The 24,750-nt window shown below is 40.1% G+C and overlaps 1 protein-coding gene across 1 annotated transcript; it reads left to right on the forward strand.

Moving 5' to 3' along the window:
- Nucleotides 1-15,459: 15,459 nt before the first annotated feature.
- LOC145124851 (transcription factor bHLH144-like) lies at nt 15,460-18,176 on the forward strand. The gene is made up of 4 exons (XM_079060318.1): nt 15,460-15,598; nt 16,501-16,644; nt 16,862-17,036; nt 17,172-18,176. Exon 4 carries the CDS (start codon nt 17,482-17,484, stop codon nt 18,034-18,036), a length of 555 nt encoding a protein of 184 aa, XP_078916444.1. The 5' UTR covers nt 15,460-15,598; nt 16,501-16,644; nt 16,862-17,036; nt 17,172-17,481; the 3' UTR covers nt 18,037-18,176.
- The last annotated feature ends 6,574 nt before the right edge of the window (nt 18,177-24,750 follow it).

The following is a 24,750-nucleotide window of genomic DNA, read 5'->3' on the forward strand; positions in this document are numbered from 1 at the left end:
CTACTTATGTAGTGTAACATCCCAAAAATCATGACCAAAAATTTCTTTTTAAAACATTACTAAATCATAGTATCAAATCATTTCAAAATACTAAAAGGGTTATATAACAAATCAGAGTATCTTTTCAAAACACTTGTTCATTTTATCAGAGTAAACATCCCAGTCTAAACTTCTTTGTTGTATGTGTGTGCCACGCGATCACCCCGAGCTCTTCTAACCGCTACCGGAAGTACCTGAAACCAAAACTGAAGACCGTAAGCACGAAGCTTAGTGAGTTCCCCAACCTACCACATACCACATACTGGGCCTTGCCCACTGCATCGGGCCCTGCCCGGCATCGGACCGAAGTCCGGACTAACTTGGGTCCCGCCCACTTCATCGGGCCCCGCCCGGCATCAGGCCCCGCCTGGCATCGAGCCCCGCTCGGTATACAGATCTGTTCTCTTAGGCCCGCCTGTCTGTGTGCCTCGCCCGCTACTGACAAATACAAGCATATAACATAACACATATCATAAAGCTAAACATACTCTACTGTACTACTGATGTAAGGCCTCGCCTATCTTGGGCCCCTCCCCTTTCCTGCTACTGGTGAGCCATGGAACCCCATCCACGCTCCTGCTGATAGTGAGATACGGGCCCCCGCCCACACTCACCTTCCTCTTAACACGAGCCTCGCCCCTGCTCTGCTACTAATGAGATACGAAACCCCGTCCATACTTGGCTAGTGATGAGATACGGGACCTCGCCCGACTCACCTCCCTACCAGGCACATACAAGTATCACAAAGACAACAAGTATAACTACACATCCACTACTGCGTCGGGTACCACCCGACATCGGACCGAAGTCCGGAACATATAAACTGCATCGAGCTAACCCCGGTAACGGATCTAAATCCGAACAAATCATAATAAGTGCCTAGGGCTAACCCCCGGGTCTTCCTACTACACATAACCATAAGCATAAACATAAACATAATGGGTCGGCATTGTGGTCGTAGACCCATGAACACAGTGAGGAGACTCACCTCGTACTGCTGAAACTGCTGATAACCCTCTGGCTGTTATCCAACAACTCTCCGAACTGCTGCTCCTCTAGCTCCCCGAGCTACCAATACCAAATAATAGTAACACTTAGCCTAGCTGTCCTTAAGAAGTCAACTAAGTCAAATCTGGTCAAAGTCCTTCTCGAGGTCAAAGTCCTGGTCAAAGTCAACCTTCCAGTTGACTCGACTCGTCGAGTTGTTCTGCCAACTCGCCGAGTCCATGCTCCTCAATTCCCAAAACAACCCCGACTCCACTCGTCGAGTCTAGAGAGAACTCGACGAGTTCTCCTTCATCTAACACTTCGGGACTATCTTCAACCAACTCACCGAGTTCATCCTTGAACTCGTCGAGTTCGTCATCATCGTATGAATGTCCATACCATGACTCGCCGAGTTGTATGAACAACTCGTCGAGTTCATCTTCATAACTAAGAAGATTGTCTTGGACTCGCCGAGTTCCTCCTTGAACTCGTCGAGTACTATGATCTTCATGTCCATTACGGACCCAGTCTGGCTGAATCCTTCACTAACTCCATTCACTGATCTGAATCATAACAGAAGGGTTTGGGTTTACGACCCGACTCGCCGAGTCCATGAACGGACTCGTCGAGTCCACCTTGTGACATCTCTATTCTGTCGATTACAGTCCATTTCATTGCTTCCAACTCATAGATCTGGACTCTTAAGGCTAGCATTACATGTAAAGTTGCTAACTTTACGTGCATGCAAGGTGCTATGAAGTTAAAACTCTTAATCCAAGCTAAAATAAATGTCTAGGGAACGGAATGGAGCCATAGCTGGATAAAGCTAGCAACTCTGAGCTTCTAAAGCTCAAGAGTGCCCAGATCTGAAGCCCAATACATCCTCAATGGCTTAATACTCGGATTAACCTTGGAAATAGCCCAAATGTGGGAAAAATACAAGCTAGAAAGGGAATCTAGATGATTAACAGTCAAGGTATAAGATTTATACCTTCAAATGATCTGAAATGCCACACCAACTCTGGATCTATAGCTCCTTCTTGCACCACTAAGAGTCTCCTTCCTTCTCCAAGCTTCAAATTACTCACAAAGGCAAGAAATTAGCTCAATACTCCACAAGGTTGATTAGGGTTTCGAGAGTAGGTGAGGGGAGTGATGGAGGCTGGGTTGGAGGCCTGAAATGTTGCTTAAATAGGGCACCAAGTCCCGAAATTAGGGTTTCCAAACCCAGACCAGACTCACCGAGTCAGTCTCCCCGACTCGTCGAGTCGGTCACTTAATCTGCGACATGGGACACGCTCCGACTCGTCGAGTTCTTCCTTGGACTCGACGAGTTGACCCCTTTGACTTAGGGTTTTTCTTTCCTCTCTGGGTCTTCTGGATTTTGGGTGTTACAACTCTCCCCCACTTAAACTAGACTTCGTCCTCGAAGCCCGTCAAGACCATCAATCTTGTAATCTGCTCACAAGATTTCTGCTCGGTGAATACTTCTCCTACTGAACCCGATCCTCGAGGGATCACTTTTCATTGACCTTCAGCCCGGTCATTCCGCCCAAACTAATCCTTGATGGTAAGAACCACGAGAGCACTCTGCTCACCAACAATTCTGAGAATACGACTCTTTCCCAACTGATAATCCTTTCGGTACTCCTCGAGTACTTATGTTGGGCATCCTAGGGGTTCACCCCTTTCCCTTGCGCGTTCACTGGCCTTCCCAAGGCAAACTTCGCAAAAACAATAGCCTTTACTTCCTCTATGAAGGAGATACCCTTCGCCGAACCTACCTTTCCAGCCACTCCCAGTGCTGGTCACTTCGCTGATACATACTGAGTGCTTCCTCTTTCTATATACTGATGCTGGAAACCCCTCCTAACGGATGGATCAGATAATCCTTTGAGTAATAGACTCATCCCTGTAACGGTTAGACTCAAACGAGAGCTGCGCAACAGAGTCAAATCACTCACTCTGAGATTATTTAATCCTGCTGTTAGTGGCCTAGCACCTCTCAGTCAACTAACTACTTCCACTCACGGATCCCCTTATTGTTGTCCCTGTCCGAAGATTCTGATGTCTCTGATCCACTCTCCGGACGAACCGAGACCACCCCGGTCCGAACTAATCTGCCATTACCTTGACTATCGGACTCCTACCGATTATTGAACTCAAACTCCATCTCTCAGTCGCTCTCAGCGACTTCCAAAGGAAACTTCGGCTAACTAAAACTGCTCTGACTACCTTGCCACTCTGGCTCTCTAAATCCTGGGATCCTCGATCCCCTATCTTGTCTCTAAAGTCTCTAACAGGTTCCACCTGCGCTGCTAAAATCTCACGGGCCTCGCCCATGGGTCTCACCCAAACTAGATCTAGAGCGGTCTCTCCCTCTAGTTTCACATGTACTGCTACTAATATACGGGCCTCGCCCACGGGTCTCACCCAACTGTATCTCGGAGTGGCCTCTCCCTCAGGTCTCACCTATCTAGGGCTATGCAGGCCTGACTCCATACTAAATCTCAACGAACTATGTCTACCTGATCCTGACCATACTAACTAGGAGATACGGGCCTCGCCCACATTCTGCTAACTAGGATATACGGGGCCTCGCCCACGCTCCTCTATCTAGGAGATACGGGCCCTCGTCCACACTCCTAACTGGTTACTAACAAATGTTGCGGCTATCCCGCAATCTTACCACACTCCCCATGCTGTCTCTACACTGACAACTAATCTGAAAGCATCCCATGCCGGACATTTACTCAGTCTGTATCCTAACTCACTCGAGTCATGCTGGTGATCCTCCAACCTGGTTTTCCAAACCCGCTATCGTCTAACGTGATTACTGTGGTCCTCCCGTAGCCTCACTACTATTCCCATACTGTCTACTTACTGGTGAATGCTACGGCTATCCCATAGTCTTACATCCTGGCTAGAATCACGTTCTGCCGAGAAACTTCAACCTGGTTTCCCAAACCAATCATCTACTGATCGCTATTACACGCACTCAACACTGGGAAGTTTCCCAAACTCCCAACGCGTGCGTTTCTCATCCGAACAGCCACTCAGACTATTACCCTGCTCAATAGAGTTGCGAACTCATTCCAACTCCTTACTTACTTATGATCATGAATACTTGGAGGGCTCTCCCCCACTTTGACTCAACTAGCTCCTTGCAGTTTTCTGTCTGGGAAGGATTCCCGATCCTTCTTACCATTCCATACTCGTTCTGCTAAAAACTGAGGTTTACCGCTGCCAGTGCTCCAAAGCTAACCAATACCATGACGCTACCGTCCTTGAAAGCTGGAGAAATACTTCTAGAGTCCCAACTTCACGCTTGCTACAGCGACCGCATCCTGGGTAACCTGCTCAATAGAGTTGCGGACTCATTCCAACTCCTTACTTACTTCTGATCCTGAATACTTGGAGGGCTCTCCCCCACTTTGACTCAACTAGCTCCTTGCAGTTTTCTGTCTGGGAGATTCCCAATCCTTCTTACCATTCCATACTCGTTCTGCTAAAAACTGAGGTTTACCGCTGCCAGTGCTCCAAAGCTAACCAATACCATGACGCCACCGTCCTTGAAAGCTGGCGAAATACTTCTAGAGTCCCAACTTCACGCTTGCTACATCGACCGCATCCTGGGTAACCTGATCTAAAAGGGGTGCAACTACGGACTACCACTCTAAAACCCATGGTATGCAGATGGTATATAACTCAATCATAACCAGGAAACATAATCCAAAGTACAATCACTAATATCGATGCAGTACCATAGCAAATACATCATAAATAAAACTGTCAAGCAGGTAAAGATTACACACCTGGTACATCCGGGGTTGCTCGCATGTCATCTGAAACCAACTGGTACGCCCTGCTCCGTGCCGTAGGCGCCTCTGCCCGGCCCTGCCGACCGTCGGTGATCCTCAAAGTCGCAGGGGCAGGTGTTATCACCTGTCCTGCTGAAAGTAAACTCGGACACTGGGCCTTCTTGTGGCCCCTCTGACTACAATAAAAACATATCAGGTCTAATCCCTGAGTGGTGGTGGCTGTACAATCTCTACTAAAATGACCAGTCCGACCGCACTTGAAGCAGCCAGAATCACCACCACTACCGCTCCTGCACGCACCCTCATGCGTCCTGCCACACTTGCCACAGCGGCTGCGGCTCTGGAAATCCCTCGATCTCGAATCTGACCCCTTAGGTCTCTTGCCTGAACCTGTGGCTACCTGAATCTCATCCGGTTTCCTCTTCCTCTCTATATACAAGTCAATCTCTCTCTCCCTGGCACGAGCAATCATATCCTCCAGTATCTTGCAGCTGGACCTGCTCACAAACTGCCTGATGTCACATCTCAGCATCTCGTGATACCGAGCCTTCTTCATCTCCTCATCCACCACATACTGCGGCATGAGAAGGGCTCTCTCTCTCTGAACTTGGCGGTGATCTCCGCCACAGTCTCAGTCGTCTGCTTCAAATCCTGAAACTCTCGTGCTAGATGTTGCACCTCGATTACTGGTGCAAACTCGACCCTAAACCTGTTTCAGAAGTCAGTCCATGTCATCGCGTCCAACGCGGCATCATCTCCCATGGCATGTACAACCTCCTCCCACCAATCTCATGCTCTGTCCTTCAGAAGACAGGAGGCAAGTCGGACCTTATCCCCCTCGAGACATCGGCTCATACGGAAAGCGTTGGCAACATCGGCCAACCACCTGCTGCTAGAGATAGGGTCCCGAGCCCCATGGTAATCTGGTGTGCCACAAGCTCTAAACTCTTGAAATTTCAAAGTACGCGCTCCCAGCATGGCTACCATCTCGGTGCGGAAGGCTCCCAGCCTCTCATCCAATATCTCCAGTATGCCCTCCTTGACCGTGCCAAAGATCACAGGAGTCTGATCTAGAATACTGCGCGTAACCTCGGCTGATACAAACTCCCTCATCCGCTCCTCGAGCTGCTCGGTCCCTGAACCCGAGCCTGATCCCTCTACGGCGCCTGACCCGCCAACTGGTCTACCCCGTAGTGTCACCATTCTGCAACAAATCATAACTATCATCAGAATACACCTTTCTACCGACGGATCACACTCACACTACAAGTTTCCCGGTTTCATCTTAGCCCTTATTGAATCGAGTACAGATCCTCTGCTTTCAGTAGTATGGGCCCCTACTACCTTCCACATCTATCCGTACTTTCCTCAAGAATTTCCTCGACTACACCAAGTCCCTTTCACTGCTACTAACACTGCTCCCAACACTACTCTCATCCTAGGCTTACCCTAGGGTAACCTCCAATTCACTATCTGCCATCAGCTGTATAAGAAGTCCCTGTTATCTCCCCTTAACTAACTCGCGAATACCATTACATATTGCTTAGACTAGATAATTCTTCGAATGAGAGGTCCTACCGTACAACGGTTAGACTCAGACAAGAGCTGCGAAATAGGGTTAGACCTAACCTTCTGAAATTATTTAGTCCTTGCGATATGTAACTTAACATATTTGTTTACTAGTTAATGAAAGATAACTAAAACTCCTAATAGCACAAAGCAAGCGGCATTCGGGCATTGGGAAAGATAACCACATAATACAATCAAGTTGTTCTATCCTCTAATCAGGAATCTGTACTAGCATGCAATTCATAAGGCTCATACACATATAACAGGCACATAAGGCATCCTCCTAGATCCTTAGTCCTAATCTAGCATGCAGTTCTAATAAGCATATCATAACATAACTTGTATGGGTATTTTGGGGTACTTACTTGAGCTCGGCTGATTGCATGCACCACACCCTTTTTCTCTTTTCAAAGTTCTTTTCTTTCTAAAATTCTTTTTGATTTTCCAAAACTCTTTTCGTTTGAAAACTCTATACCACTTCCTTAGTTTGAGTTCATACACACCCGAAAGTGTTCCTGAATCCCTCAAACTAAGGCTCTGATACCAACTTGTAACATCCCAAAAATCATGACCAAAAATTTCTTTTTAAAACATTACTAAATCATAGTATCAAATCATTTCAAACATACTAAAAGGGTTATATAACAAATCAGAGTATCTTTTCAAAACACTTGTTCATTTTATCAGAGTAAACATCCCAGTCTAAACTTCTTTGTTGTATGTGTGTGCCATACGATCACCCCGAGCTCTTCCAACCGCTACCGGAAGTGCCTGAAACCAAAACTGAAAACCGTAAGCACGAAGCTTAGTGAGTTCCCCAACCTACCACATACCACATACTGGGCCTTGCCCACTGCATCGGGCCCTGCCCGGCATCAGACCGAAGTCCGGACTAACTTGGGTCCCGCCCACTGCATCGGGCCCTGCCCGGCATCAGGCCCCGCCTGGCATCGAGCCCCGCTAGGTATACAGATCTGTTCTCTTAGGCCCCGCCTGTCTCTGGGCCTCACCCGCTACTAACAAATACAAGCATATAACATAACACATATTATAAAGCTAAACATACTCTATTGTACTACTGATGTAAGGCCTCGCCTATCTTGGGCCCCTCCCCTTTCCTGCTACTGGTAGGAATGGCAACGGGGCGGGTTCGGGGAGGGGCAGGGTTTCCCAAACCCGAACCCGATTTCTAAAGGAGTACCCGACCCCGACCCGATACCCGACGGGTTTCTTATCGGGGCGCCCCGTCGGGACTGAAACTTTCCCCGAACCCGGCCCAAAACCCGAAACCCGATAACAACCCGAAAACCCGACCCTAAAACATATTACAAATCAGAAACCAATTGTTCAACTCAAACCAATGTCATATCAGACTCAACAGACAACAAATAGACAACAAATAAGTTCATTTGAAAAGAAATCAACTAATATATGTATTTGAATATCACAAAACAGATTCATCAGACAACAAATAATTTCATTTAAAAAGAAATCAACTAATATATGCATTTGAATATCACAAAACAGATTCATCGGTACAAATCAGCATTATCCAAAACCAATTCATCAATCATATTTGAAATCCAAAATCAATTCATCATAAAGACGCAACTGGTCACTGGATTCGAGATGCTCATTATTCTTACCTGGATTGCCATCAACGAGGCGACAACAGAGAGAGGATGCGAGCCTGCGAGGGTTGAGTGGTGATGGTTGCTGGACGAGGCAACGAATTCAGACTTCGATGAAACGGAAAAAGCTTCAGGACGCTGCTTGCTGGAGGATGGTCGGCTGGTTGCAATCGCTTGTTATTGATCGACGATGCCACGATGGTGTAATCGATTAGTAAGTCGACGATGGTGTACTCGATTAGTCGACTTCTTATTCATCGCACCATAGCTGAAATTTTTTTATTTTGTCGATTTGAAAGAATGAGTCGGCTGCTGGAAGCCTTGAACGAAGCGTGATGCGAGAGAATGATTGAATGTGTTAGGGTTAGTCTTCCATCAGGGGCAGAAGTGTAATATTATATATATATATATATATATATATATATATATATATATATATATATATATATATATATATATATATATATTCGGCGCGGGGCGGGTCGGGGCGGGCACTCCCAACTCCCTGACCCGAACCCGAAAAAAATACCCGATAAGGACCCGATACCCGATAAGAGCGACCCGACCCGGCCCGAAAACTTCGGGAATCGGGTTTCCCCGTCGGGTTCGGATTTTTTTTGCCATCCCTAGCTACTGGTGAGCCATGGAACCCCATCCACGCTCCTGCTGATAGTGAGATACGGACCCCCGCCCACACTCACCTCCTCCTAACTCGGGCCTCGCCCCTGCTCTGCTACTAATGAGATACGGAACCCCGTCCATACTCAGCTAGTGATGAGATACGGGACCTCGCCCGACTCACCTCCCTACCGGGCACATACAAGTATCACAAAGACAACAAGTATAACTACACATCCACTACTGCCTCGGGTACCACCCGGTATCGGACCGAAGTCCGGAACATATAAACTGCATCGGGCTAACCCCGGTAACGGATCTAAATCCGAACAAATCACGATAAGTGCCTAGGGCTAATCCCCGGGTCTTCCTACTACACATAACCATAAGCATAAACATAAACATAATGGGCTGGCATTGTGGCCGTAGACCCATGCACACAGTGAGGAGACTCACCTCGTACTGCCGAAACTGCTGATAACCCTCTGGCTGCTATCCAACAACTCTCCGAACTGCTGCTCCTCTAGCTCCCCGAGCTACCAATACCAAATAATAGTAACACTTAGCCTAACTGTCCTTAAGAAGTCAACTAAGTCAACTCTGGTCAAAGTCCTTCTCGAGGTCAAAGTCCTGGTCAAAATCAACCTTCCAGTTGACTCGACTCGTCGAGTTGTTCTGCCAACTCGCCGAGTCCATGCTCCTCAATTCCCAAAACAGCCCCGACTCCAATCGTCGAGTCTAGCGAGAACTCGATGAGTTCTCCTTCATCTAACACTTCGGGACTATCTTCAACCAACTTACCGAGTTTATCCTTGAACTCGTCGAGTTCGTCATCATCGTATGAATGTCCAGACCCTGACTCGCCGAGTTGTATGAACAACTCGTCGAGTTTATCTTCATAACTAAGAAGATTGCCTTGGACTCGCCGAGTTCCTCCTTGAACTCGTCGAGTACTATGATCTTCATGTCCATTACGGACCCAGTCTGGCTGAATCCTTCACTAACTCCACTCACTGATCCGAATCATAACAGAAGGGTTTAGGTTTACGACCCGACTCGCCAAGTCCATGAACGGACTCGTCGAGTCCACCTTGTGACATCTCTATTCTGTCGATTACAGTCCATTTCATTGCTTCCAACTCATAGATCTGGACTCTTAAGGCTAGCATTACATGTAAAGTTGCTAACTTTACGTGCATGCAAGGTGCTATGAATTTAAAACTCTTAATCCAAGCTAAAATAAAGGTCTAGGGAACGGAATGGAGCCATAGCTGGATAAAGCTAGCAACTCTGAGCTTCTAAAGCTCAAGAGTGCCCAGATCTGAAGCCCAATACATCCTCAATGGCTTAATACTCGGATTAACCTTGGAAATGGCCCAAATGTGGGAATAATACAAGCTAGAAAGGGAATCTAGATGATTAACAGTCAAGGTATAAGCTTTATACCTTCAAATGATCTGAAATTCCACACCAACTCTGGATCTATAGCTCCTTCTTGCACCACTAAGAGTCTCCTTCCTTCTCCAAGCTTCAAATCACTCACAAAGGCAAAAAATTAGCTCAATACTCCACAAGGTTGATTAGGGTTTCGAGAGTAGGTGAGGGGAGTGATGGAGGCTGGGTTGGAGGCCTGAAATGTTGCTTAAATAGGGCACCAAGTCCCGAAATTAGGGTTTCCAAACCCAGACCAGACTCGCCGAGTCAGTCTCCCCGACTCGTCGAGTCGGTCACTTAATCCGCGACACGGTACACGCTCCGACTCGTCGAGTTCTTCCTTGGACTCGACGAGTTGACCCCTTTGACTTAGGGTTTTTCTTTCCTCTCTGGGTCTTCTGGATTTTGGGTGTTACATGTAGAGATCCTTCTTTCAATTTTACGTTAATGATTATATAACTTTCCATTGAGCTTATTTGTTTCCTTGTTGAATTTGGATTCACAGGTTGAAATGTTTAAAAGAAAATTTTGAAGGGCTATCGTGTTTGATGTAATGATGGAGAAGGAGTACAAATCGATCATCAACAGTTTGATTGCAAGTTCATTGTCATTTATGTCTCAACATTCAATTTCAAATATGTTATTTTTTGATTTTGAAATCCTTGGGATATAAAAATGATGTTATTTTTGTAAATATATCTCAAAAAATCATTATAAATTATTGAAAATATTTTTTTCATTTATGTTAATTTGGATTTTGTATGGTTCTTATAACTATTCAACAAAAATGAAGACAAAAGGGTAAACCAATCATTTTTCTAATTCAACACAACAATTCAGAAGTTCCAACCAAACAATATGTTAAAAATTCAGTTCTTAAAAATTCAGATCTTAAAAATTCAGACCTCTTAAAAATTCAAATCCTGCCAAATAGCCCATAACTTTTCGATTTCATACCATGATTATTATTATTATTATTTATTATTTTTTGCCGTGCAAATTGTTTTTTGAAATCCCCAATAACAAGAAAACTTTAAATATTTATTTGATAAAAAAGTTATATTTTTCGTAATAATATCAACACTCTATATTATGAAAATAATTTCCCATTTTATATATATATATATATATATATATATATATATATATGTTGTATATTAGTTTTTTTATAGACAACTAACAGAAGAACCCGGGCTTCGCCCCGGGGCGTTTTTTGTGTTTTTTATGAAAAAATGTAAAAGTTTTGACTGTAAGGACCAAAAGTATCAAAATGGCTAAAGAATTAAATGAGTTTGAATTAGCAAGTTTTTAGAAAAGGGACCAAAGTTGTCAATTCCTTAAAGTTTTGTAGCCAAAATTTGAATATTAAAAGGTTCCTAAAAAATGTAAAATTTTTTATTCCAATGACCAAAAGTGTCAAAATCAAAAGTGTAAAAATGGCTAAAGAATTAAAGGGGTTGAAATTAGCAAGTTTTTAGAAAAGGGACCAAAATCGTCAATTTCTTAAAGTTTTGTGGCCAAACTTTGAATATTAAAAGGTTCCTAAAAAATGAATTTTTTTTTATTCCAATGACAAAAAGTGTCAAAATAGGTAAAAAAGAAGGGGCAAAGTTGACAAAAAAAAGATAAGTTTACTATAAAGGGTTTGAATTAGCAAGTTTTTAGAAAATGGACCAAAGTTGTCAATTCCTTAAAGATTTGTGGCCAAACTTTAAATATTAAAAGGTTCCTAAAAAATGACCAAAAATGTCAAAATGGGTAAAAAATAAGGACCAATTATGTCAAACCCTTAGGAACTTTACTGTTCCTAAGGGAACATAAAATTTATATATATATATATATATATATAAATTAGCAAGTTTTTAGGAAATGGACCAAAGTCGTCAATTTTTTAAAGTTTTGTGGCCAAACTTTGAATATTATAAGGTTCCTAAAAAATGAAATTTTTTTGATTCCAATGACCAAAAGTGTCAAAATAGGTAAAAAAGAAGGGGCAAAGTTGACAAAAAAAGGCAAGTTTACTATAAGGGGTTAGAATTAACAAGTTTTTAGAAAAGGGACAAAAGTTGTCAATTCCTTAAAGCTTTGTGGCCAAACTTTGCATATTAAAAGGTTCCTAAAAAAGACAAAAAATGTAAAAATTGGTAAAAACTTTGAATATTAAAAGGTTCCTAAAAAATGACCAATAGTGTAAAAATTGGTAAAAAAGAAAGGCCAATTATGTCAAACCCTTAGGAACTTTACTGTTCCCAAGGGAACATAAAATTAATATATATATATATATATATATATATATATATATATATATATATATATATAATGTGGATAGAGTCCAAAAATCTTTTCAACTTGCACCATCGGTCCAAAATCGAATATTTTTTGTGGATATGGTCCCTTTCAAACTTAAAATGACGATTATACCATTTTAATTTGTTTTTTATGCTTTTTTTTATGTTTTCCTAATATCAGAATAATTAAAAAAAAAATAAAAATACCTACCTACGCCATCCCACCCCACCGTCTCTCTCTCTCTCTCTCTCTCTCTCTCTCTCTCTCTCCTCCATGGATGAACCTTCCACCACTCCCTTCACAGCTTCATCCCTTCTTCAAATCTAAACTCAAAAACCACCCATCACTACCACATCCTAAATAAGCCACTAGTCACCACCGGAGACACCCAAGAACACGACCATTGACCTTCGCCTCTTTCACCCATCTTCAACCTTAACTATAATCCCACCATTACAGCCTAAACTTAACCACAACAACCCACCCTTATGCCTCCTTTTTATCGCCACTATAACGTACCTTTGTTAACCACCAGAAATCAATTTGATCGAACCAAGGAGAGAAAAAGAAAAAAATCTGGTGATTAACCGATCTAGAGAAGAAGGAAGGTTGTTAATCAATTTTTGAGTAGGGAAAAAGAAAGCCAGGAGAGGTTGCATTTGTTTTTGTGTAATCGATTTTTAGACAAAAAGGAACGAACCTAGTGCAGAACACCAATCGATTTTGAGGAAGAAAAAGGGAGGTTGCGTTTTTTGGAGGGGTACCGATTTAGTGTGAACCGGTTTTCAGAAGAAATGAACGAGAGCAAGAAGGTCGATTTCTGTTGCTGGATGAGAGACATGTGTTATGTCCAGGCTTGAACTCCGTCGTCACCCTTTTCTCCGGCCACCATTGCCTCCGTCAATGGCATCCTCGTTGCTTTCGTTCCTCTGCATCTCCGGCAATAGCAGCATAGCTGGTACCTTCCATCATTTTCCCTCACTTGATCTCTATCTCTTGCCTCATTCAATCGCTTGCCACTCTTTTCTTTCAATCTCTGATCCATCAGCAAAAAGGAGGGGAGAAAGAAGGGTTTGGAGGTGGGTCACGATGCAGGAGAGATTGAGAGTTGAGGGAAGGAAAGATGTACCTAGGTTTAGTGTGCATTATGGGGGACGTTTCCAACAGGAGGGAAAACAGGGGGTGTGGGTTTGGAGAGAGAGAGAGAGAGAGAGAGAGAGAGAGAGAGAGAGAGAGAGAGAGAGAGAGAGAGAGAGAGAGAGAGAGAGAGATGTGGGAGAGAGGGGACGGGGGTTCGGTGAAATGGGGGTAGGGTAGGTTTTTTTTTTTTTTTTTTTTTTTTTTTTTTTTTAATTATCAAAATATTAAAATAAAGGCTGAAACATAAAAAAATTATAAAAAACAAATTAAAAGGGTATAATCGTCATTTTAAGTTTGACAGGGACCATATCCACAAAAAAGATCCGATTTTGGACCGATGGTGCAAGTTGAAAAGATTTTGGACTCTATCCACATTTTTTTGATAACCATGGGGACCAAATTTGCAGTTTAGTCATCTCTAAACAAACTTTGTTTTGAACGACAAATTAATTTTATTTTTAAACTACTTTTAAATCTATCTATATCCTAGACTAGGTTATAATCCGTGGAAACCACGGTCGGTATATCTAAAACTTTTATATAGATAAAAAATAATTAATGTAAAAAAAAACAAAGATCTTGTCGATTGTAAGTAATTATAAATTAATTTGTTAAGCAAAATAAACATAATAATGTTACTAGAAAGGTTACCCCCGCTACGCGGGGGCCAGAAGCTTTCAATGTTGTTTCCGAATTAATAAATATGACAGACATAGAAAGTGCAAGGATGAAAAGTCCGGGCTTTGCCCCCGAAAAAAAATATAAAAGTTTTGACTGCAAGGACCAGAAGTGTGAAAATGGCTAAAGAATTAAAGGGGTAGGAATTAGCAACTTTTTAGAAAAAGGGATCAAAGTTGTCAAACCGTTAAAGTTTTGTGGCCAAACTTTAAATATTAAAAGGTTCCAAAAAAATGTAAAAATATTGATTGCAAGGACCAAAAGTGTCAAAATGGGTTAAGAATAATGACCAAAGTTGCAAAAAAACATCTAAATTTAGTATTCCTAACTTCCAACAATAATACAGGGACCAATTCTGCCAAAAAAATGGGAAGTTGAATGGAACACAAACCCAACAATAATACAGAGATCAATTCTGCCAAAAAAATGAAAAGTTGAATGAAACACAAACAAAAGGACATGAATAAATTAATTAAAGAAGTACATGGACCGGATATATAAATCAAGGGACCAAACTTGGACAAAGTATCCCAAGTTTACTATTCCTTTCTTCCACAACTTTAATATATATAATAATTAGGATATGATTTTGTATTTTCAAAATTTAAATTGAATTTGATTTGTTACCAAAAAAAGGAAATAATAAAAATCATAGAAAAATGACACGTGTCAAAGAGTCATTTTAAAACTGACACTTAACATTTTTAGGTTTCATTTATTAGAAGAGATAGATATGAGTTAAATTCTCGATCTAAATCTATTTTTATCTTTATGTTTAGTAAATAAGAAGCACCTACTATCATTAGACTACAAACTCTTTGTTATAATTAGCCAACAAAATTAATATAAAAAGTTCATTTCTACATGTTCTGCATTTTATACACTCTTTGGTTAAAAGGAAAGTAACTTTCAAAGAGAATGAGAATATTTTTTGGATTGTTCAAAAAAACAGAAAAAAATAGCATCAAAGTAGCAGAAGTGGAAAAAAATAGCATCAAAGTGGCAGAAGTGGTTTACTTGATGTAATTAAATGCAAAATTACAAGATTCCAAGAGATTTGTTGCAGGATCACGCATTTTGTCAAACATCTTCATCACGCTCACGCGTGCTCTCGATATCCAATCCAACGCCCAATTTCCTCTTCCGTACCCCCAATCCAACGACTCACAATCTCCATCTTTGACTCCCACCTGCGCCAAAAAGAAAGCACACTGTCCAACACCAAAAAACGAAACCCCACCCACTTCTTTTTCATCTAATTTAGATGTCCCCCATCATTCATTTCACCCATTCCGCCTTCATTGTTGCTGCCCAACAGATCAAGAACATCTTCCGAGTTTTCTGTTCTACTCAAGAAGTTTGATCTATTTTCCTCAGGAATCTGGACTTTGGGTATGTTTCGATCGTTTTGTTTAGTGATTTCCTTCATCGAATTTCAGTGGGTTGTTGTCAATTTTGGGGGGTTTCTTTCTGTTAAATGTTGTCGGAGTTGAATTGACAAGAGATCAAGGATATCTTATATGTTATCTTTTAGAAAAGTTTGATCTATTTGCCTCAGAATTCTGGATTTGGATATGCTTTAATTGTTTCATACTTTCATTTAATGATTTTGCTCGTCAAATTCAAAGGAGTTTGCTGTCGTATTTTGGGTTTCTTTCTGTTTTATGTTATTTGGAGTTTAACTGATAAAGATGAAAACATCTTTCGAGTATTCGTTCAAAAAGTTTAATCTTTTTTCAACAATCTGAATTCGGGTATGTTTTAACTTTTAACTATTTTATTCTTTGAATTTTGTTGATCAAATTCTAGGATGAATAACTAACTTTCTTTTTTATTTTGTTTAATGTTAAAAATAAAAAAATATTGGTAATCTAATAAAAAAGTTCTGTTATTTTTTCCATCAATCTTTTTCAAATTTGAATTTCACACTGGTTTGTAGCTCAAGTTCTCAGATTTACAGTTTTAATGTCATGCAAATCTTTTCTTTAAGAAATATGTTCATGTAATTTATGCCCTTAGTGTCTGTATAAATTCTGTGAAATTATATCGTGTTTATATACTCTGGTGTCTTGATCTTTTCTCTTTGAACTCATCAAGATTTTTATTTATAATACTAATAATTCGACATACGAACATATATAATCCCATTATTGCGATTATAATTGTTCACCAGATGTTCACATGTCAAATTATCAGTATTCAAATCTCGATTAATAATGATAACGAACATTATCCAAGAAGTAATTTTGTGTTTATAGTTGAATTAACCTCGAATTTTGATCATGTTATTACAGTTTTGGTGTAGGGGGATCATCAAAAAGTCGATTTTGATATAAAAATAGAGCAACATGCCGTGGACGTCTTTGGGAATTAATTATTGTGGAAAGTGTTTTCAATTGACGCTCTTCTTTTTCATACTGTAATTCTATTTTCCTCAGGTAAGATAAAGGCGTAATTTTTATTTTTATTGTTATTTTTATTTTTCTTATTCTAATACATTCCTACAAATAAATTTCACAACCTTTATCAAATTTGCCAAAACCGAATGTACACCAAATTGAAAAACGATAATCGCATTTATGATTTTTATTTTTTTTACAGAATGTGAAGTGCGATTAACTAATAAGTAGTAATCTTTTTTTTTTTTTTTTGCAGAGTTGTTTTTGTTAATTGTGTGAGTTGTTAGTATTTATTACTCTGCATATTGGTTGGAGGACTGAGAATGTACATTGGCATTACACAAAGGAGAATTGGATCTGTAAAAGAAGTGGGAAAGATTAAAATGAGTGTTGGAATTATTGCGTATTACAATTTGATGCAAGTTTGTCAGGTATATATCTTCTTTCTTCTCTTTATTTTAAGCAAAATGTTTAGTAATAAGACATACCTTTGACTTTTCTAGTCAAGCAAGTGACTTTTTTTTAATGGATTAATACTTATATGCACTATTTGTTGACTTTTACAGGCTGAATATTTCCGTCAATTGCTTAAGCCAGTTACGTAGTCTTCCAAAAGTCAAAGCCCTTTTTGGTCATTATTTCACATTAGAAAACCATAAATCTCTCAAAATCTATTAGTTGTTGGTGATTATTAATATAAATCTCTTGGCCTAAAAATGGAAATAACTTGAAAGTGCATCATTTGCACTCTCCTCAATCCTAATTGCCTTTCAAGATTCTTCTTTTTAAAATTTTTGTATTTAAAAAAACAAAACCACAAAATTAGAAAGCCACAGTTCAGATTTCAGAAATCGTTTTTGGTCAACAAAAGTCAAAATGGGTAGTGGGTACTTCCCGGATCGCAATCTTTCATCCTTCTTTGGTCAAAATGTTGACTTTCAGCCTGCCCGGGACTGCCCGAGAAACTTTATTATATTTGACCGGACAGATAACCAAAGCAGGATCATGTACCATCCTGGTACTACTACTTCTACTACACTGGTGCGAAAAGACGAAAATGCCCCTGGAGTTATGAATGAAGATTTGGCTGATATAGATGCGTTGTTGAGCTTGGAGGATGAAGAGGAGGAATATGAAGAGGGTGATGACGTCAGCACGGGGCGTACAGGTGGATATGATGGAAGTGACACGTCAGATTCTTGCTCTTCGAGCAGGAGAAACGGTGAGCCAGGGGTATTTTCGGGATATGAGGTGAAAGATAGTGAAAGAAAGAGGGATAAGATGAAGAAGATGGTGAAGTCTCTTAAGGGAATTGTGCCTGGTGTTAATGGAGGAATGAATACTGTTGATGTTCTTGATGAAGCTGTGAAATATCTCAAGTCGTTGAAAGTTGAAGCTCAAAAGATGGGGGTTGGAGATTTCCAGGGGTGAAATGACGATGGTGCCCTTGCTGATAGGGTGTTGTGTTTGTTTTGGAAGGTGGCTAGGTGGGTAGAATGGTAATTTTACTTGCTTTTCTTATGTACAGATGATGGATCTTTATGTGATGTTTATGATGAGTGGTTTTTACATGTTGCGTTTGATGCTTGTGGTTTTATTGAAGGGCTTTTATTGTGTAATATTTGGTATTTTAAGTTATATTGGTGAGGAATTAAGGATGAAACATTTTGCAATAAAATATTAATCACTAAAGAAAGAGTAAAGTTATTGTTCCTAATTAGGGGTTGTATCTTTGTAAGATATAGAGGATTAAAAAAAAATTAAATGGAGAAAATCATGGCCTTCGGCCCGAAATGTTGGGGCCTTTTATTAATTTTATACCTTAAAAGTTAAAACTAGTGAATTCTAAAAAAATTACCCCTGTCTAATGCATGCAATCATATTTTTTTTGAACGGCAAAGCAACATATACATAATAGGGTTCAAAGTTTGGACTTAAGCGAGAAGCTCAAGTTAGGAAACAAAAGCAACGTATACGTAATAGGGTTCAAAGTTTGCACTTAAGCCAGAAGCTCAAGTTAGGAAACAAAAGAGTTCAAAGTTTGAAACATACACGAAACAAACCAATCTAAATTATAAAACTTGGATCTAGATTTAATCCAATTGAAAGTGCTAATACTAATATCATTTGCAACCACCATGACCGCTCACCTTTTGTTTCTAAACATCAACGCATTACGCGCCTTCCAAATCATCCTGGAGTAAATGAGAGACATCGCCATATTTGTTCTGTTTTTGTCACCGACCATCGAGATAATCCAATCTCTCAAATGTGAAGAGGAAGAAGGTTGCACCTCCTAGACCCTGATAGAATACCATCTAATCAGCCAACTCCAAATCTTCGTAGCAAAATTGCATGAAAAGAAAATATGGTCTGTGCTCTCCTCGAAAGAACAACGGACAAAGATTCAAAGAAATATTATTACCTCTTTTAATTAGATTTTGAGATGTAGGAATCCTATCTTGAAATAATCTTCAAACAAAGCAGTTAATTTCACTGAAATCCAGTTAACCCATCGGCACACTGTAGCTCGAACCTGCATCATCAATAATTTGCCTCATGGAGCTAACCGAAAAAACCATATAGAGTCACCTGCCCACAACCATTTATCACCATTTCTGTTAAACTGAAAATTCTCAACCATATTTTTTAAGGTTAACAGTTCCGTCAACTCTCTTCCTTTTCTTAACAGTTGAACCCAATCCCAACTCCTCCGATGCTCAGAACCAGCCTCACATCTATATCTATTCAAAACCAAACGGTCTTTGTTTTTCTCGAGCACATATAATTTATGACAAAGCAATTTTAGAGGAACATCGCCACACCACTTGTCCTTCCAGAAAACAGTTTTGTCTCCAATCCCAACCACTCTTTTGAATAAATTTGAGAAAGCAATCCCATGATCCTCCAATTCACCCCTAATTCTAGATATGCTAAGCCACCCCCTTTTATCGAACATTTTGCAATCGGTTTTCCATCAACGAGATTAAGATTATGAATCGAACTAATACAAGAAGACCAAAAAGAATTTTCACCACTTTTAAGACACCACCACCATTTGGCAAGCAAAGCCAAGTTAGTGGAGTCAAGACTACCCACACCGGGACCTCCTTTACTTTTAGGTTTCGTGACCACTTCCTAAGTCATCTAATTGATCTTTCTTCTGCAATCATCACCACCCCAAAGAAACCTCCACCTAATACTTTCAAGTAAGTTAATTATTTTACGAGGAGCTCTAAATAAGGAAAAAAAAGAGTATATATGAAGGTTGTTAAGAACCGACTTAATGAGAGTGAGGCGCCCATCAAAAGAAAGAGACTTTGCTTTCCATCTCGATAACTTAGCACAAAATTTATCCATCACCGGATTCCAATGTTTAACAAGTTTCATATTCGCACCCACCGGAAGACCAAGGTATGCGAAAGGGAAATAAGCGGGTTCACAATTTAAGATGCTAGCAAAGCGAATAACTTCCGTATCATTGATACCAACCCCATAAACCTTGCTTTTGTGCAAATTCACCTCCAAACCCGAAGCGAGATAGAAACAACGAAGTAATCTATTAAGATTCACAAAATTTATTTCTGACCATTCATCAATAAACGTGACATCATCCGCATACATGAGATGGGATAAATGCATTTCATTATGAGGAAGGGAGAGACCATGGAAATTATGGAGACCACACACATTTTTTAAAGCAATGCGAAGGCCTTCCATTGCAATAATAAAGAGAAAAGGTGATAATGAGTCACCTTGCCTAACACCCATTCTAATATCGAATTCTTTCGTAAGAATTCTTGAAAGAAAAAACTGAAAACATATATAATTGGACAATAACACATTAACAAGAGATCATAGTGTCTTTGGCAGTTTTTTAAGCTTCTAGTTTTTATTTTTTAACCAAAAAAGCACAATTTAAACAAAAAATTTCGTATGAGAGTAAAAGTTTTAAACTTTTAGTTTAAACAAAAAGATTAAAATCTAAAATCTACTTCATGTAGCTTCTAAAAAAACGCTTTGAAGTTTTTTTAATCAATTTCCTAAATTGTCTTTAAAAATATATTTATATATTTATCTTTTTTTTTAATAATTATCATTTTATATAATTTTTCACATTTCAAAAACTTTTAACTATTTTTTGCTAAACACCCATATAACAAATACAAACTACAGTTTCTAGCTACCAATTTATAGCTTACAACTTTCAGTACCGGTTATTATTTTTTTTTCCTAACACGACCTATATGGATGGATCAATATCAAAATATGATTACCTTTCTCAAGCAAAGTGTCCCACCATGATGAGCTTTCCGAAAATGTGGAGGGTTTTGGTGGCGAACGCAACTCCGATGGAGGAGGGTTGTGGTCTGTTGGGGTTTATTAAACGGAAAGAGAAAAGTTTTGGGGCTCGATTTGGTTTTTTGATTGTTAGAGTTGAATGTGTGGTTCACAAAGAAGATGATGAACATTGGAGCCCCTATAGGTAATGGTAAGGATAGGATCCGAACTGGTTTGCAAAACAAGTGATGGTTCATGGAGTTAAGTAACTGATTTATATAAATTCTTGCCCATCTTTGAACAATGTCAAAACAAGCATTCCATACACCCTGTACTCTTGGATTATTTGGGGAAGAAGAAGATGGATTGTGTAACACCGTAAATTTTCAAACAAATTTTTTCATTTTCAAAATCACATAATTCTCAATATCACATTCAAAAAACCCAATTGTCAAATTGTCAAAAACACAAATTCATAAATTGTTTGATAAAATCCAGGATCCTCAAAACATAAACTCCATCTCGTGTGTACAATCAAGCTGACGCCTTCCCGCGATCCTGAGAAGTACCTGAAACACATATCACATAACACGGTAAGCACAAAGCTTAGTGAGTTCCCCAAAATACCACACACATCTCATTAGCCTCTCATGGCTATATCTCGATAAAGACCCTCCGGTCGATGTGTCTCAGTGGAGACCCTCTAGTCCCACAACTCGGGTTGGACCCTCCGGTCCTAACTCAATAAAGCTCGGGATAACACATACCATAGATCACAAAGACATGATGCATGATATCACATAACGCAGAATAAGCATACAAGACCCTCCGGTCACACAATGTTACTACTCAGGTAAGTATAGTGAGAAGACTCACCTCATAAGCAAGCAAGTAAGCCTCGTACCCCTCGAACAGTCTAATCTCCACCTGCATGCCATAATCATCTCTAATTAACACTTATAACCACAACTCTAAATAAATTAAACTAACCCCTCACTCTAACTCTTGGAATGGGTAAAAGACCATTCTACCCTTCCATGGTCTCCATAATCCATGTATTGACCAACCCTAAAGTCAACAAAAGTCAACACTCGAGTCAACAGTCCATGCTGACCCAACTCGTCGAGTGCATCTATGTGACTCGTCGAGTTCCTTCGTTTCCTCAGAAATGTCAACACTAAAGTCACATAGACCATTCTACCCTTCCATGGTCTCCATAATCCATGTCTTGACCAACCCTAAAGTCAACAATAGTCAACACTCGAGTCAACAGTCCATGCGGACCCAACTTGTCGAGTGCATCTATGTGACTCGTCGAGTTCATTCGTTTCCTCAGAAATGTCGTGAAAATCCAACTTAACTCGTCGAGTTGTCTCGTCAACTCGCCGAGTTACAACGCGTCCAGACTCTTCGGGGAAAACCCTAACCGACTCGTCGAGTCGGCTCACCAACTCGTCGAGTCCCTTCAGTCCATTTTCTTATTCAGACGATTTCAGGTAGAAATAAGGTCTCATACTCTGGATCTGGCCTTCTAATACTGAATCATCACGTAAAGCTGCAAGCTTTACGTTCATGCATGACATCTAGGGCTCAAAATGCCAAAACAATCTCCATAAAGGTTTTCATGCATGGAAACTTGCCCAAAGCTTAATAAAGCTTGGATCTTTGGGCTCATGGGACCAAATTTGTCCAGATCTGGAGTCTCAACCCCATGACAAGCTCCAACAACTCAAGAACCACAAGATAAGGGGAAAAATCCCTAAAACTCCCTAGAAAGAGATCTGTCAAAGACATGATGAAGGTGGTAGCTTTTTACCTCCAAATTGAAGCTAGCAGAGAAAAACACTTGATCCACAAGCCTCTTCTCGTTCCAAGGCTTAATGCTCTTCACTCCTCTTCCAAATGTGCACTAAAACACCCAAAGTTAGCTTCTCTCTCTCTCTCTATCTCTCTCTCTCTCACTCTCACAAATGGATACAAACGATTAGGGTTTCTCACAGAGGGTTGGGATGATAAGTGAGGCGAAAATGAGGGCTTAAGGTCCTTTAAATAGGACACAAACCCTAAAAATTAGGGTTTTCTCACCTAGCTCCTACTCGTCGAGTCGGGGTCCTCTGACTCGTCGAGTAGACTCTAAAATCACGCGACCATTATACTTTCTAATTGGCGAGTTGGTGCTCCCAACTCATCGAGTTGCCCTGCCAAAATGAATGAAATTAATTAAATAATATACCTGGGACTCAGGATGTTACAGATTGGGGGTGGTGTTTTTTTTTTTTTTTACTTTTTCTTCACGAGAGAGAGAGAGAGAGATGCGGTCCATTCATGTATTTAATAATAAAAATAAAAATAGGAACATATACATGAAAAGACGAAAATTTCCCTACCAGCTTAGCTCGATGCAAGACAACATGCAAACCTTCCATAACAGTGATGAATAGGAATGATGATAACGGATCACCCTGTCTAAGACCATGCTAAACAAGAAACTTGTCAATACCCATTCACCAACATAGAAGCTCTAGTGAAAGTAGGAAGAGCTTTAATTTAGCTGCACTACATTGATCAGAAACCTATAATTCCTAGAATCTCTAATAAATACTCCTAAGATAAAGAGCCACATGGCTTCTTAATTCAAGTCCACTTTAAATACCACAGGATTCTTCCGTTCAGACTTCACCCACCAACAATATCATTCAATATTAAATGGCCATCAAGCATCTGGCGACCTTCATTGAAAACAAATTGTTCCACATTAACAACGAAAAAATGATAGTCGCCAAGCGATTAGCCAAAATCTTGCAAATAATTTTATATTAGAAACTAATGAGGCTAATAAGGCAACATGATCACTTGTGTTGTGCGTAACCATCTCAAGTAGTTATGAGTGATGTGGATCTTAGTTTTTCAATCTTAATTTAAGGGGTAATTAATGTTAAAAGGACTTATATCAAAGATATTAAAATGAAGGGAAATTGAGTAATTTAGCCTATATAAATGAGTATTTTAATAATAATAACCACCATATCCTTTTTTTTAAAATAACGACTTTCTTTGGAATATCATATTTCGGAGTAGTTACGGTCATTTCGAAGTTGGGGTCGTTCGAACGTATCAGGTCCGAAATCTGACAATTGAACGTTCCATATTGACAAAATAGATTCCGGACTATGGATTATGGAATATGATATTCCGAAGTTGGTGGTGGTTTGTAAGATACGAGGTTGGAATCTGGCACATGTACGTTTCAGACTAAAAAGTGTATTTCAGACCATACTCTGGAATGTACGACCATTTCAGATTGCTGTTCCGGAGAGGTTAGATTAGGATAGTTGTGCTGTAACGCCCGGTTCCTGGTATGTATTTAACTTATAATTTATTCCATTTTATAGAGCAACTCGACGAGTAGAGATCATAAGGGCCGCGTATTTTAAGTAACCTACTCGACGAGTTGAGAGGCCTCCACTCGACGAGTAGGCTGGCAGAGGAGAAACCCTAATTTCCGAGGTTCGCACCCTATTTAAGCACCTTAAACCTTCCATGTTGGCGTCATTTCCAGCCTCCAAGTCCCAAACCCTAAATCTCGAAACCCTAATGCTATTGTGAGTGTTTGTGAGCTATTTCAAGTGTTTTAGTATGTGTTTTGAAGCCATTGGAAGAAGGAGAAGCTTGAGGACACAAGAAGGAGTTGGTAGATCCAGAACCCTTGCTTCATCCATGACATTTTGCTGGTATAAAGCTTGAACCTTGCTTTGTAGTTGATTAGATCTCCTTTTTGGGGTTATTTTGCTTGTTTTGGTTCAAATGATATGATTCTTGGGACTTGGATGTCCCAAGTGAAGAACGTTTTAGATCTAGGGTCTC

This window comes from Lactuca virosa, chromosome 7 (genome assembly GCF_052849685.1).
Source record: "Lactuca virosa cultivar CGN04683 chromosome 7, Lactuca_virosa_CGN04683_v6, whole genome shotgun sequence".
Lineage (NCBI taxonomy): Eukaryota > Viridiplantae > Streptophyta > Magnoliopsida > Asterales > Asteraceae > Lactuca > Lactuca virosa.